Raw genomic sequence first — 14,676 nt, 5'->3', positions numbered from 1 at the left:
AAGAATTGCCGCGGGAACGCAGAACTGACTTATCTTATCCTCCGATAAGGAATCGCCGATTGCCTGCAATCGAGCCCATGTCGTAACGCTGCCATCGGGCTGATAGTCGCGCGCACGATCACGATCGTTCACTCGACCCTCCTCTCGGGCCCGGCGTACACAAGGTCCTCGCGGACAAATATCTATGGTCGATTTATGGTACAATACATAGAAGGGGGAACGCGGCGACGCGGGCAGTTCCATACGCCCCGCCGCCACAGCCGATACAGGATAAGGAAACAGCGGATAAATATCTTCAAGGAAGACATGGGTTCGAACGGAAAGTACGGTCACCACGATCACCACTCCTGCGAACAATAGGCAAGGCGAGAACAGAATATTAGTCCATCATAAGTTGCGTGGGACGCTTTCGAGACAATGAACAGCCTGAGCGCTATTCCGCGGGGCGGCTTTAAGACTTAATCGCGCATATAGCCAGATCTTCCTGAGCGGCGTGTTTCAGCAGACACCGGTGTAGGCTGCAAGCCCTCCCGTTCGTGTTCCCGATGAGTCCTATCGCGTTCGAACGAGGCGATAGAGAGGTTCCCACTCATGGGCGATCCGCCGATGGGCGACGTGGGCGACACCCCAGGCGAGGACTGGTTCGGTCCAGAATAAGGCGTAACGGGCTCGAGGCGCGGGGGATGTTCGTGGCCGGCAAGGTGCGGTAGGCCCTGCTGGGGCGGCGCCGGTGGCGGAACCGAATAGAACTGGCCGCCGTGCGCGTCGTAGTGCGACCGACCGTCGGCGTTTTGGTGGTGAGGCGGTGGATGGGGATACGGGTAGTGCATGCCACCATTCGGCGGCGATGGCGACGGCGTGCCGGTGAACCCAGGGTGGCCCGAGCGTGGTGGGGGAGGGTACAGCTCGCCCGGCGACCCGTTCGACGTCGAGGGGAAGGACCCATCCTCGTAGTAGCTGCCCCTTCGGACGTTTGAATAGGGGGCTGGCACGGGAGAACCCGACGGCGAAGGTTCCTTCGACAAGGAATCGAAGACTCTGTCCTTGCGACGGCGTGACTGCTGAGGTGGTCCCCCTTCCTTCTTCGCACGGGACCTAGCATAACGAAGGCCGCATCTAGATGGTGGGAAAGCATTACGGGTTAGCTAGATTGACAACGGAGCACATGTCATACTGACGCATTGCAAAGATCTTTTTTACCACTTGGGCCCTTCCTCCACTCTGGGCTGTGGGTTGCCTTGCAGCTGGCGCACCGTGCGACGCCGACAGGGGGATTCCCTGTGCTTCTTCCCCCATTGCCGTACTGGTCCCTTGTGTTCGAGCCACGCCTATGGATGACCCGTGACGGAGGCACAGTGTCGCTGCCAGGGGAAGGCGGCGGGTCATCATTTCCGCTGTTTGGAGGGGGATAAGGCGAGCCTTGAGGTCCTGAGTTCAATGGAGGAGGAGGAGCGGAGCTGGCGTCCAGATAGGATGGCGGCTGCGAAGGCCATTGATGCTGCTGCGGTGGAGCGGAGTAAGTTGAAGAACGGACACTACTGACGGACGGAGCTGTATTCCATTGTTGGTAGTGAGGCGGGGAGCCCGGAGACTCTGGATGAGGGGGCCAGTTGCTGCCGGAAGAGTAGTGAGCAGAATGGTGCGGCGGCGGCGGGAAAGAATTATGATACTGAGAAGGCGCGGGAACTGGCGGAAGACTGTATGAGTGAGCCTGATCGGGATAAGGGTGATTGCCCGGTGGCGGGTAGTAATGCGAGCTATGAGTCGCCGCTTCGTTGGGGTTCAGCTCTCGGGTGCTGGGATGCACCTTGTGGCAGGCGAAAATTATGGAGCCTGAAGCGGTGGCAATAAGCATGCGTCATCCAGTTTAGAGGGACGATGACAAACCGTGGGGGATGAAAATGCTCTCGACTTCCTTTGCGTTCTCGACGCCGAAGTTCATAGTCTGGTGGGCTTTGTACCGTCGCGTACAACTAGTCTTCGCATCAGTCCCACTGGCGCTGCCGCTGCTTATTTGAACGTCCTGAGCCAACTTTGCGAAGTCCTTTGATATTGGGCCTCCTGGTTCCGGCTGATCGGGAGGCCAACTCATGCACAAGGACCTCTCAGGCTGGTTGAGTAATATTTGGAAGACCCTGGACATAGAGAGCGGCTGCGGCACGGCAGACAAGAGCCGTGAATGCAGGAGCTGAACCTGATCCATGCTCATAAAGGGCGTGCCGCACCAGTTAGTCCAAGGCGTTTTGTGATGTTCATCATTGTCGTGCGGCGAGAGGTCTACCACCGCATGCATGAAGCATAACACCAACCCATCGGAGGCCCAATTGATGACTATGTCAATGGCCATGTAATTGTCATCAACAGCCACCTTGTCGGCGTCTGGCCATTCCTGTGCCGGACCTTGGTATCCGAGCACCTTGCGGACACGCGACAGGCGGGAGTAACGAACGCTGAAGAGTGTTACGTCAACGCACCATTTCAAGGCCACGCATGATGCAACGAAGCGAACGCGTGTAGTGAACGTGTATGCACGTACCGAGTGACGCTCCCATGCAGTGTGCGACTCTCCAAAACACTGCCCAGGTCAAGCTTCGCGGATGCTTGCTCGTCCGGGTGTACGAAATCCAGCAGAGACTTGTTCACTAGGAGCTCAGCTTGGTCCTGCAGATGATGCGCGAGCACGGGGTCGAGGTACAGGAAGTGCAAGTCGGGCGTGAGCAAGCTCCAGTCTGCGAATAAAGGACGGGGGGTCAGCGTCGACCGGCAGCGGGAGCGGAACAATCCAGGGGCGATCGACGAACGATCACTCGGACGGAATGGGGAGTGACGTACAACAACGAGTCTGCCCCAGCTTCGGCAACGCGGTCGTCGAACGATCGGCCGGCTGGGGGGCGTCAGGCGCGGTGGCGGGCGCAGCAGGCGCGAGTGGAGGGAGGTGCACGGGCACGCTGTCGAACGCGGACAGAGGCTGCATAGGAAGGCGGGAGTTGGACGGGTGAATGGCGGGGAGAGCGAGGTCTGAACGTGCTAGAGAATCGTAGCCTCGTGGCGAGGCAAGAAAGCTCATAGCAGGGATAAGATAGGTGTAGGACTATGCGAGCGAGACGTAGAAATACGTGTACGATGCGGGGCGCGTCGCGAGTAGGAGAGAGAGAAAGTAAAGTAGAGGACACGAAGGGAGAAGATGGGGGTTGGGGAGACAGGAGGGGATGGCGGGGGCAGACGGTGCTGGGCTCGGAGGATGTTGTGGAAGAGAAGAGGAGGAGCACACAGGGGCCTGACCGCTGTGGCGACACGGGGAGGCAGTCAACACGAATCAACTCCAGGTCATCGGACCGCACCAAATTCAGTCCGGCATCGCTTTGCTCGATCATCGACACCAAAAGTCTATTTTCTCGCCTTCCTCTCTATCTGCTTTTCCCTCCCTCTCGCAGCCGCCACGTCATCTGCGCACCCTCAGCCAGCTGCGGACCGTCTACCTCGGTCGTGCTGCGTGGCACTCTATTTTACAACCAATGCATTCCTGTGAGATCCCGCCAAGCTCCGTGACTCCTCGGCTTCCTGCCGCGACCTCCGTCACACAGCTTCTCCCGAATAATCCACCTGACTCGTGTACCGAACCCTACTCTTCAATCCAAGGCCGGCAAAGCCACCGCCCTCTCGCTTGCACGCTTGCACGAGCAGAGCCGTTTCAGACATACACCAGATTCGGGGCTAACAGAGTGTGCGAAGATCAAGCTCCGATCATAGATCGCTTCTCGCGATCGTCAGGAGGTCCCACAAACCAGTCCGCAACCTCGATCAACGACGGTCGCATATGTTGTGGCCGTCTTGCTGGATGTGAGCTGGATGTTAGCGGGCCTTGCGTTGCGAGATATGCACAAGTACTACACTAAGCGGCGGTTAAGCTGCTTCTTTTGGGCGGCGTCGGCGATTCGCTGGGAGTGCATCGGCTGATCCTCCACCAGGCACGATGGCGACACTAAGACGTCTAAGGAGTCATCCGAATCGCAGCTGCATACCAGCCACCGTGTGCGTGTAAGTAATCGTAGAGGCGGGACAGTTCCGGCCCCTCTTTTGGGAGGCTGGATATGACCAACAATGCGGGCTGAGTTGAACGGTGCTTATCCCTGCGGTGGTCTCAAAGCGTGAGTACCGCCATTTGGCATGCGGAGTGCTGCCACGCACCTGTGAATGATTAATAGGGTCAATTGAACACCGGCCCCATGGCTATGCTGAGGCGTCCACCTATGGCAACTATCCCCATGTACGGCAAGTGACTGGTGACTGGGCAGGTCCCCGCGTCTAGAAACATCGCTGTATATGCGCGCGCCCGCAGGCTGCATAGCCTTGCATATACCCGCGAGGTGGCTGCAGACTAAGAATCGGCGTTCACTTCCACTCAAGAGCTCGTGAGGGCATGGTGAGGATAATCGCGCGGCTCCGAGCACCTTCCTGTGCGGAATCGCCGGGATCGGCCCCAGACGCCGTGATCATGGAGACTCGATCGAGAGAATGTAAGTGGAAGCGCCGACTACTGTTCAAAGCGTTCCCGTTGGCCGTAAAATTGCATGGACAGTCGCGTTGTAGTCTTACCTGGTGGCGGGTCAAAGCACCTGAACCTCAAGCCATAAGCCAGTTTGGTGCTTGTATACACTGCTGACAACCGGGCATCAACCATGCGGGCACCGCTCATTCTTGGTGTCAAGTATGCTGTGAGATCGCTATATGTCATAGATGACTAACGCCAGGGGTCAAACCTGTTCGACCAGCACGAATTGTGATTTAATGACTTACTGTTCATGGAAAGGAGCGAAATCCTACAGAGTCGCGACACCCTTGCCACACTTGCCGGATTGGGAGCGGCGACTGCCGAGGGATAGCTGATGGCCCGCGGTGGCTGGACTACGACTCGAGAGACCGAACGCTCGAGTCAGCGTATCTTTGTGAGCACCCGACGACCAACTACTACTGGACGACCACGATGCCAGAAACAGAGGCTGCCCCTACATCCTCGTCTCAGGCAAACGAAGATGAGGCTACTACTGAGTTGACGAAATCGCCTCCGCCGTATGATCTGCAATCCTTTCATGCGCGTTTTGTGCACTGAACCTTCTCGCAGAGGCAAAACAGCGCGGGTAGCCACAGTACAAATCCCCACAGCTGGGGACGCAGACACGAGTGGAGAGGAGGACGGCGAAGAGGAGGAAGCGAGTGTAGACGACTCGGAGATCCTCGAGGATCTGCCGGATGACACGGAGGTACGTGCATTTCGGGGTCGTTCTCGTGTCCTACTGTACATGTGATGTCTGTAGGAGATAGAGCTCATCCATTCCCGCCTGAACTCTATCAGCAGGCTCGGCCTGCAGCGCTTCGGCGCGCATCTCAAGAAGCTATGCCTACGGCAGAACTACCTCTCCGTCCTGGACCCGGAGGTTATGAAGGCCCTGGAGGGCTTAGAGGAGCTGGACTTGTACGACAACAAGATCAAGCGAGTCGACGAGTCCCTGACGACCCTCAGCAAGCTCTCGTGAGCAGCCGCCCTCAGCTCTTGTGAGTGGACGCGATTGATGTGGGTCCGCGTCATGAAACAGCGTTCTGGACCTCTCGTTCAACCTCTTGCGACACGTCCCGGAAACACTGGACCACTTGCACTCTCTGAAGACGATCTTCTTTGTGCAGAACAAGATCTCGCATATCTCGGGGTTGGATGGCGTCGGTGCGACGTTGCGCAGCCTTGAGCTTGGCGGCAACCGTTTACGAGTAGGCACTCGTCCCACGTCAGGTGCCTGCTCACTCATCCTTGCCGTGGTAGAAAATAGAGGGCCTAGACGCGCTTGTGAATCTGGAGGAGCTCTGGCTGGGCAAGAACAAGATCACACGACTGGAGGTATGTCACCCTATCTCCGGAAACGTCACGACTGCTCACCACGCACAGAATCTGGACGCGCTCAAGCGTCTCAAGATCTTGTCCATTCAGTCAAATCGAATAACCAAGCTGGAAGGGCTGGATCACTTGGAAAGCCTAGAAGAAATCTACTTGAGCCACAATGGCATCGAGCGGCTAGAAGGGCTGGAACACAATGTAAGCGGACCGATTAGAATAACGGAGTCCTTCTGACGGTTACGCCTTCCAGAATAAGCTCCGGACAGTAGACATCGGCAACAATTTTGTGAAGAAGCTGGAGGGCATCTCCCATCTATCATCGCTCGAAGAGTTATGGGTAGGTCTTCATGTGGTACCGTTCTGTCGTCATCTTTCATTCATGCTTTCGCCCAGATTAACGACAATAAAATCTCTACTCTCGAAGACCTTGGCTCTCAGCTGAAGCCCATCTCCTCTCTCGAAACTGTATATCTCGAAGGTAACCCGGTACAGAAGACAGAAGGTGTACACTATCGCAGGAAGGTCATTCTTGCACTTCCGCAGATCAAACAACTGGACGCAACGTGAGTACGTCAAATTTGTTTTCGCAGATCGTTCTAAGCCGTCTCTCCTAGATTTGTAAAACAAGTCTGACACGACTGGACTGTACTACATCCCCACCATTATGGCTGCACGTTGGGTCATCCATCTGCAACGATCTTGCTCCCCCGATCCCTCCATCTCTCACCTGATCGAAAAACGTCATGCTTGTATAATATACTTTGTCCTCTCGATCGTTCAAGTCAAAAACATCTTGATCATTTTAGCGTGATCAGCAATCGCTCCCTTGATCGTCTTCCACGGATCACTTTGTCTGTCCAGATGTTGAGTTGGCGGTGAAACTGTATTTGTCCCTGCTTATTTCTGCACGTGATCAGGCGTCTTCACATTGTGCGCCTGCTCAACTTCGACCTTGACCGCCATGGCGCCCAAGAACAAGGCAAAGGCTGCAGGTGTCAGTGCCAGCTCTTTCTTCGACCTCAAGGCCGAGCTATCGAAGAAAGAGGAAGACTTTGCAAAGGAAAAGGCCGCGGGTAGGGCAACCGCCCTCGTTGGTGGCGTGAAGAGGCCTGACAAGGTGTGTTCACAAGCACTTTGGATGAGGCCGTCAACTTATGATCCTGTGTAGAAACCCACGATATGGGCGAGACAGAATACGGGTGTCAAAAACCGCGCGGCGCGAGACATCGAGCTCGAGGAGATCAGCAAGCCGACGCTGGATGCCGCCCGCGCCGTCCTCGAACGCAAAGCCAAGATGTACGAGAAGTTGCAGAAGGGCAAGAGCGGCGGGCTGAGCGAGAAGCAGTTAGAAGCTCTGCTGGTCGACGTATGTGTCTGCTGCCGGTGCGCTGCGTGGTGCGCTCTGACGCCTAGCTTCCCCTGCAGTTCGACTCCAAGGCCATCGATCATTATGAGTCGGACAGTGATGACGTCGACGAATCGTTGACTGTTCCTAAACTACCTGGGGGCGAGGAGGTCCGTACTTGACGCACGAACTTCATTACGATCCCTGACCTATCTGCTCTTGCAAGGACGATCCTATCGTCGAATACGAAGACGAGTTTGGCCGGATGCGAACTGGGCGGCGTTCAGAGATCCCCCGCCATCTTATGCCTCAGCCAGAGGGGGAAAAGGAAGAGGACATCGAGTACGTGACACTTTGGTTCCGACGCATACATCTACTGATGTTCACCACCTATTTGCTTACAGTCCATTTGTGATATGTATGTCTCATTGTGCGAACGCGGTGCGACTGCTTATAATTGTCCTTTAGATAACCCCGTGAACCATTTTCCTGTGTACGAGCCGTCTGCAGACCGCGTCGCTGCCATTGAAACAGAGTTCGCCGAGGAGAACAACCCGCTCAACGTCCACTACGACGCCTCGCAGGAGGTCCGGGCTAAGGGCGCCGGGTTTTACCAGTTCTCTGGAGACGATGAGACCCGCAGGAAACAGATGGAGGAGCTCCGGCTTGCTCGCGAGGAGACGGAGAAGACACGGCAGGAGACCGGCGCTGAAGATGTGCGGCCAGGTGAGGTGGAGGGCATGCATGGGCCTGGAGAGGAGAGCGCAGGACCCGTCGCGACGAAGAGCCGGGCGCTTGAGAAGCGCAAGCGAGAGCTGGAGGAGCGGCGAAAGATGCTGAATGCAAAGCGGAGAAAGGTAGCAGACCCTGTTTCCTCCTCAGCATCGTCTGCCAAAGCAGAAGAAAGCGAGGCGAGGCCTTGGAACGGCACACCTGCCGGCGCAGTCGTGGATCCTTTTGCTGTTCTGGAAGTACAATTGACGAAACCCAAAGGAAAGAAGAAAGAGCTGCCACCGCCGCCCTCACCAATCGATCCTGCAGATGCTTTCCTCGCACAGCTGGAACGAGACATGCTCAAAGGCGGTCAGACGAAGACGAGTGGATCATCAAATGACGCGCTATGACCCGCCGTCTGCGCTTGCCTGTCCAAGAATACACATGTCGTCTATCAGTCCATTCGTACAACGCTCCTCGCCTCCTCGACCAGTCGCTCTGGACATTGCATACGATATCGACCCCCAGCCTGCATGTACTCCACAAACTCGACACCTCTCTTCACTGTCCGTCTCCTCGCCTTCTCCTTCCCGAGCAGCACATCCATCATGAACTGCTTCGCCGAATGCAAGATATCCAGCGCCGGGCGCATCGCCGTCCGGTGCCCGCAGTTGATCAGCACCTCCGCTGGCGTGCACGACGCCATCACGACCGCGATGAGTTCGTCGACGCTCGATAGCCATGACCGGATGTCGCCCTCGTTCGGGAACATGATCGGCTCGAACTCGTAGAGCGTGTCGCCGACGTAGAGCATCTGCTCGCCTGCGTCCCAGAGTGCGAGCTCGTCGGGCGTGTGGCCGGGCGTATGCAGGACCCTCACGCTGAGGGGCATATCAGAGGCGGAAAGGATGGGGTGATTGTGGGGGACCAGCGTTGGTGTGAAGGAGGGAGTGCGGAGGCCAAGGCTTTTGCAGAGGGAGTGGGCGGGGAGGTTCTTCTCGGAGACAAAGGAGGGCGAGTGCATGGACTCGAGAATTGGTGAGTCGTGCGCAAAGAGTTCAACGCCCACTATGCCCCAGTGAGTTTGAGTAGGGCATCTTATGTTTGGGAGGACGCACATATGTGATCATAGTGGCAATGGCTGAGGACTACGATATAGCGCATCCGGCCGCCCTCATTCAGCGGCCTGCCGCCGTTGTCTTCCACACCCACCGTCTCAACGAACTCGCGTAGGTTCGTGATGTCGACGTCGCGGTCGAAAGTCGCCCCTCCACAGCCCGTGTCCAATAGTAGGATGGTGTCCGCGGCCGGCACGATCTTCGCATACATGTATGGATGTTCGCCGAATGCATCGTTGACCTCAATGATCAGGAATGTTGTCGTAGTCAGCCTGTACGCCCTCCATGCACTCTTCTTGGGCTTTATGAGCGCCGTCGGTGCATCCTGCGTGGACAGTGCAAGAGTCTGAGCGCGCTTACGACGCACTGGGGCATTTATGGACAGGAAGTAGTAGACAAGGGCGGCGACGCCGACAACCCAGACGATAAACTCAGCTAGCAGCAGCATTGCTGGGGCCCCATGAAGGAGAACTAAACGAGTGAAAACGTGTGGGCGTATGCGCCGCAGAACATGGGAGAATATAAGGGAGGCGAGGCCAAGGGAAGCCAAGCGTTGGCACGTTCGCGCAGCGCAGTGGCGCCGTTCCACTTATAACTGAGCCCCAGTGCTATTCTTATGGCTGCCGCACGCAGATGGACACCCGGCGAACTGAACGTGCCAAACGTTGGGCGACGCTTATAGACCGAAGGCATTCTAACCATCACACACGGCACTCTGCCGGCGGCAATCCTGTCAACGGAAGACAACGCTCTGATGAGCTCTGCCCGACATGAGCCCGACAGTGGCAACTCTACTGAACCTCGCTCCCAGCAAGCCAGCCAGCAGCCGGCCTTTCTGAGGTCATATGCACGGCGCGACTGAGGACGATCCCTGCCAAGCAATCAGGGCCTTGGCTTCACGCTCATCCGTCGTCATGTCGAGCTCGCCGGTCTTGTTGTACTGCGCCTCCTGCGCGCACGTTGGCATGGCTTTTGGATATAGTTTGATGCAAAATCCCCTTTAGGAGTTTGTGTCGCCTTCATACGTCCTTCGATTCAAAGCAGCTTAGAGATACAATCATCATAGCGGGCGCAATCTATCGCATTGCAGGTGGGACTAGGCCTTAAGAACACCGCCGACCTAATACAAGCTGAGGAATCTGAGGGAACGCCGAGGAATGAGAGCTGCGACGGAGGCGAGGCGGAGATTGTGCGCACCGCATTTACACACGCCGAGAAGGCACTGGGCTTCAATTTAGCTGAGGCGGCAGAATATCCAAGTTACGGAAGCAGGGTCTACGATTCAGATTCACCGGCAGCAAGCAACAGGCACTCGAGTCGCCGCAGGCGGTCACCCACCCGATACGGGACAGATGACCGCGACTTCCTCTCCCCCGCTCAAAAAGACCTTCTCCGGGTCGTCCACCATCTCCTCGTTCACCGCCCAGGAGCTGTGCGCGAGCACGTCGGCGAGGCCTGTGCTCGGGTGCCGCGCGGCGAGGAGCGCGGCCAGCGCTGATAGTGGGAACCGGATGCGAGACGGCGGGTCCGCGACGAACATGCTGGTGTGGGTATCAGGACGAGTAGCAGGGAGCGGCACTTGTTCGCTCGTGAGTCCCGTTGCGGTGGAGGCGCCGGCGAAGTAGAGGACGGTTATCTCGGGAAAATTGGAAGGGGGCTCTGCCATGTTTGAATTCCCGACGAGAGCGAGAGGATACGTGCGTGGGATGGATTCAGAAGGTCGGGGTACAGGTGCCGTAGCACTGACACGAAGTTAGTCACAGAGTCAGGAATCAGGCGGGTATCTGTTGCAAATGCAAGCTGGCTGCAGTACCATTCCGAAAATCTGGTCTGCATCCATACATCGTTCCGGCGCAGAACAGGTTCGCGGAAGCAAAGGGGTGTACTGTATATGCTCGTTGGCAGCGCGGAACCTCTACTCACCGAAATGCGGGGATGAGGGTCGCAAGGACAACGAAAACGTACGGGCGTGCCGCTGACGTTTATGAACCCGATATGTCAAGCAGTATCAGCGACAAAATTAAATCTGTGTATATCACAATCGGAAAAGTATCGACCACGATCGGACCGTCTAGGGCTAATGGCCAAACCAGCATAGAAGGTGTTCTTTCATTTTAGGTGTCGCAGCGCGGCATCACCCAGGATGCGTAAGTGACCTGCTACTCCAAGGCGCGAGCATGTGTGATTGATTCAGTCACTCCGCCAGCCCCGACGCCCGCAACTCGGCGGTCCACCAGATTGGCCTGCTCGTCTTCACCCAGACAAACTCCTCTTCAGGCACAAGGTGATTTGACGTGGAGACGAGGCCGTCGAAGGACGACTCCGTGTCGGCTGCAAACACGCCACAGTGCGTCAGCACCCCCAAACCGAAATAGTGGGCGAGAGTACGTACTGAGGTTCCATCTGAGACCTGTCGTTGAGAGGATGGTGGAGTCGACGCCGAGGGGTAGCAGGCCGCACGTAGGCCCCAGCATGTCATGATTGATGTGTATTCGGTGCTCACCCTGGGCAACAGACGCAGGGAAGCAACAGCTCTTCTGAGCCAACGAATAAATCTGCACGTCGATCTGGCACATACCTCTGGAAGGACCCATGCTACGCTGTCGTCTGTTATCGCGAACACCCGCCTTTTGCTCTTCCGGAGCTTGTGCAGAAACGACAGCGTGTGGACTGTCTGGTCGAGCCGCCCCGAGAGCCCGCCCAATATGACGAGGTCAGAGTCCTGTTTATGGTGACGACCAGCCGGCCACCTGTGAGCTGCAGGAGAGAAGGCAGGGAAGACTGGATGGGCGTACCTCCATTCCCTCGGCCTTCTCCTTCTCTGCTAGTGCGGATATACACTTCATGAGATCGGTGGAGTACTGGTCGTGATCCTCCACGACTGTGATGTTCTGTGGCAATTTCAATACCAAGTTCGTGGACAGATAGATGGTTATGATGAACATCGGATTAGTGCATTGTTGCGCGCATAACATCTGTGCTGGGGTATACATTCCATGGGGTCGAAGGCAGCACAATATGGGATAGCGTGACAATGACTTTGTCGCGGAAGTGGCGGACGGCTGCGCACCCGAGCGCAACACCGGCAAAGGGGATGTGCCTGCGATATCTGAGTGCGCTCACTTTGGACGTGTAATATTCCCGCACATCGCTTCGCAGCGAGTCCAGGTCACCCTTGATCAGGTCAGGAAGATACCTGGCGAGACAGGCAGCTGGGTGGGGATGTCCGGGCTGCAAACGTGCGTCGCACTCACATGCCTCTCGCGTCCTCGGCCTCCCCCGCCTGCCGTATTTCCCTGAGAACATCATGCAGTTTATTCGCGCCGCCATCCGCGCAATATCGCCAGGAGCATCCGTTCCAAAGGCGCTTGAGTAGTGGATACGAGAAAGGTTGATTCAGCATGATGAGCACATAGCGATGGTCAGCCGGGCTGTGCGTTGGCTCAAGGAACGGCAAAGTCCACTCTATCGTCTCAGTCATATTGCTAGGTTCTTGCCAAGTTCACTGGGCGAGAGAGGCGAGTCGGCGCGTCGACTGGCGCGTTGCGCGCCTTAGGCGCAATACGCGCACGTGATGATGTACGTATTCGGGCGCGTGTCGTGTCTTAGCTGAGGCCTGCGGCCGCCACCCGTGTTTGCCCCCTTTACGACCTCCCTTACGATGGACAGCTCCTCACATCACTACCAGCCCTACTCCTGGCACCAGGTGAGCATTAGCCTCAGTTGAGGAATGGATTTTCAATTTCATTGACCCTCTTGATGCGAATAGTCTCATGACCAAGTCAGTCGATGGTGCATGCTTCCTTGCCTCACCGTCCGGTCTGACATCCCCTAGGCGACTGTCTTATTTCTGGTACCAAATGACATTGTTGAGGAAGATGTCTCTGTGCGTCAGCCACTCTCCGGATCCTGAGACGTTGACGAGCTTGCAGCATAGATCACTATTGAGAAGAATCACCTCATAGCCGGAGTACGAGGGAAAGCCCCGAGCGTGAAGGTGGGTTTTTATGCTGAATACACGACAGGCCACAGCCTTAGTGCTCTCGCAATGCTTAGGGACGACTGTACGGCACAGTAGACACCGCAAACTCTCTATGGCAACTCGAGCCTCGCGCATCCCGTCACGGATTTTCTGCTCACGAGCGCACGACGTCTACAACGTCTACAGTCTCCACTCATTCATCCTTTGCATTTGTATCAGACCCCGATTTCTCCAGCAGTTTTGCAGCCTCCTTGGATAATGGCCTCATCTCCGATGCAGACGACCCGGTGCTGTCGTCCCCTGCGCTCTCATCCCCAATCTCCTCAACCATGGACGATCACTATGGCTACACGATGCCCTCGCAACGACACACGCAGAACACCATCTCTTCGTATCCATCTTCACCCCCGAATGAGCCTCCACCTTACAGCATGACCTCATCCCACTCGTCGGTCGACTCTGTGCACGGGGGCTCTGGGCGGCTGGTTACAATACACCTCGAGAAGACGGAATCAATCATCTGGCCATCGCTCATTGTTGGTCCAGTGCCTGTGGCTCTCTCACGTCCTGGAGACGGCTTCGAGGAGCCCATCTACCCATGGGCATCGTCCGCGATTATCGAGGCAGACTACAATATGGACCCGACAAGTCTGGTGCTCATAGGGCTGGACCTCTGTGATATACGGGAAGCCTATACTGATGCATTCGAGTACTTCGTGTAAGTCTTCAGTCTACCCCATGTTCTCCGATGAAGCCGAACGTCACACAGACGCGCATGGCACCAGGCTTCTGTGCCGTCCGCGACCATACGTCTCGTTACGCATTATCTACCATTGCATACATCACTACCATCCGACTACCTCACATCTACTGTGCCCTCAGAAGCCGAGGGCGCAAAGGATGAGCCTTCAACACCGACACCAACTGCTTCGACATGGCTGGGGGACCCATCACATGGTACAACACAGTATTACCTGAGCCGCATTGGACACGACGTGGACCTTGCGCAGCTCTACCGCTGTGCGGGAATGCTTCACCACGAGGGCAGGGCGACCGCGCTCTTGTCCTCCGCCTATACAGGTCTGTCGTCCCTGCGCTCCCCTGTGGTTGTGAGCGGCAACACCGGCCACGGATATGGGTCGAACCTGGGCAGCCACGCTCACAGCTCTGAGGAGTGGAAGCGCAACCAGGACTGCGCGTGGCAGTACCTCGAGCGCGCGCGGATGCTGAATCCTGCGATCGAAAACCCACTCAGTCTGCGGGACAGCGAGTCCGAGCCCAGTTCGGGTGCGGAGAGCGGGGACGCAAAGGGCTCCAGATCTGGTGCAGAGCCGTGCCGCAAGGAGCAGCAGCAGACCCACTTCAAGATGCCGACGATCGAGGTCACCAAGGACCCGCCTGCAAATCAGCCGCGCAGGCGGCGCAAGAAGACGTCGGGTGATCTGTCGAGCTCCTTCATGGAGAACTGTCGTGAAACCCCAGACGTGGATGACGACCGGACTTGGTACCTGTATATTCCAGGGCTGGTAGGTGCGGGAACTGCCTTGTTGGTGGTGGGCTTCCTCTCCTTCTCATCGTGGAGGAAGAGCCAGGGAGGTTCATAGATGTGTTGTATTTGTTTAGTTGCTTT

At 56.7% G+C, this 14,676-nt stretch overlaps 7 protein-coding genes across 7 annotated transcripts; 3 read left to right on the top strand and 4 right to left on the bottom strand.

Annotated features, from left to right (window-relative positions):
- Positions 1 to 166: 166 nt before the first annotated feature.
- On the bottom strand, positions 167 to 3,067 carry POSPLADRAFT_1075722 (hypothetical protein; the record flags this gene model as incomplete). The annotated part of the gene is made up of 5 exons (XM_024482844.1): positions 167 to 1,116; positions 1,179 to 1,833; positions 1,888 to 2,450; positions 2,537 to 2,729; positions 2,833 to 3,067. The coding sequence occupies 5 exons, from the start codon at positions 3,065 to 3,067 to the stop codon at positions 459 to 461; spliced, it is 2,304 nt and encodes a 767-aa protein (XP_024335574.1). The 3' UTR covers positions 167 to 458.
- Positions 3,068 to 4,984: 1,917 nt separating this feature from the next.
- Positions 4,985 to 6,454, top strand: POSPLADRAFT_1048977 (hypothetical protein; the record flags this gene model as incomplete). The annotated part of the gene is made up of 8 exons (XM_024479639.1): positions 4,985 to 5,070; positions 5,123 to 5,261; positions 5,316 to 5,530; positions 5,595 to 5,763; positions 5,816 to 5,890; positions 5,939 to 6,085; positions 6,138 to 6,224; positions 6,281 to 6,454. The coding sequence occupies 8 exons, from the start codon at positions 4,985 to 4,987 to the stop codon at positions 6,452 to 6,454; spliced, it is 1,092 nt and encodes a 363-aa protein (XP_024335573.1).
- Positions 6,455 to 6,848: 394 nt separating this feature from the next.
- POSPLADRAFT_1151653 (hypothetical protein) lies at positions 6,849 to 8,356 on the top strand (the record flags this gene model as incomplete). Its single annotated transcript, XM_024486561.1, has 6 exons — positions 6,849 to 7,004; positions 7,056 to 7,253; positions 7,313 to 7,402; positions 7,459 to 7,589; positions 7,637 to 7,643; positions 7,769 to 8,356. 6 exons carry the CDS (start codon positions 6,849 to 6,851, stop codon positions 8,354 to 8,356), a joined length of 1,170 nt encoding a protein of 389 aa, XP_024335572.1.
- On the bottom strand, positions 8,331 to 9,109 carry POSPLADRAFT_1041133 (hypothetical protein). The gene is made up of 2 exons (XM_024477849.1): positions 9,065 to 9,109; positions 8,331 to 9,014 (listed from the first exon to the last, which is right to left on the bottom strand). Exon 2 carries the CDS (start codon positions 8,968 to 8,970, stop codon positions 8,401 to 8,403), a length of 570 nt encoding a protein of 189 aa, XP_024335571.1. The 5' UTR covers positions 8,971 to 9,014; positions 9,065 to 9,109; the 3' UTR covers positions 8,331 to 8,400.
- A 1,209-nt stretch (positions 9,110 to 10,318) lies between these two features.
- Positions 10,319 to 11,004, bottom strand: POSPLADRAFT_1041130 (hypothetical protein). The gene has a single exon (XM_024477848.1). The coding sequence runs from the start codon at positions 10,728 to 10,730 to the stop codon at positions 10,395 to 10,397; it is 336 nt and encodes a 111-aa protein (XP_024335570.1). The 5' UTR covers positions 10,731 to 11,004; the 3' UTR covers positions 10,319 to 10,394.
- A 254-nt stretch (positions 11,005 to 11,258) lies between these two features.
- POSPLADRAFT_1048973 (hypothetical protein) lies at positions 11,259 to 12,467 on the bottom strand (the record flags this gene model as incomplete). The annotated part of the gene is made up of 6 exons (XM_024479638.1): positions 11,259 to 11,395; positions 11,457 to 11,568; positions 11,643 to 11,786; positions 11,860 to 11,955; positions 12,188 to 12,295; positions 12,369 to 12,467. The coding sequence occupies 6 exons, from the start codon at positions 12,465 to 12,467 to the stop codon at positions 11,259 to 11,261; spliced, it is 696 nt and encodes a 231-aa protein (XP_024335569.1).
- Positions 12,468 to 13,375: 908 nt separating this feature from the next.
- POSPLADRAFT_1048972 (hypothetical protein) lies at positions 13,376 to 14,650 on the top strand (the record flags this gene model as incomplete). The annotated part of the gene is made up of 2 exons (XM_024479637.1): positions 13,376 to 13,764; positions 13,816 to 14,650. 2 exons carry the CDS (start codon positions 13,376 to 13,378, stop codon positions 14,648 to 14,650), a joined length of 1,224 nt encoding a protein of 407 aa, XP_024335568.1.
- Between the last annotated feature and the right edge of the window lie 26 nt (positions 14,651 to 14,676).

The sequence above is a fragment of the Postia placenta genome (assembly GCF_002117355.1).
Source record: "Postia placenta MAD-698-R-SB12 unplaced genomic scaffold POSPLAscaffold_13, whole genome shotgun sequence".
Classification (NCBI taxonomy): Eukaryota; Fungi; Basidiomycota; class Agaricomycetes; order Polyporales; family Adustoporiaceae; genus Rhodonia; species Rhodonia placenta.
Note: the sequence above shows the minus strand (reverse complement) of the source record. Positions and strands in the feature narration are given on the sequence as shown.

Coding starts and splice junctions, on each gene's coding strand:
- POSPLADRAFT_1041133 (XM_024477849.1), bottom strand. CDS start 8,970: ATGCACTCGCCCTCCTTTGTCTCCGAGAAGAACCTCCCCGCCCACTCC.
- POSPLADRAFT_1041130 (XM_024477848.1), bottom strand. CDS start 10,730: ATGGCAGAGCCCCCTTCCAATTTTCCCGAGATAACCGTCCTCTACTTC.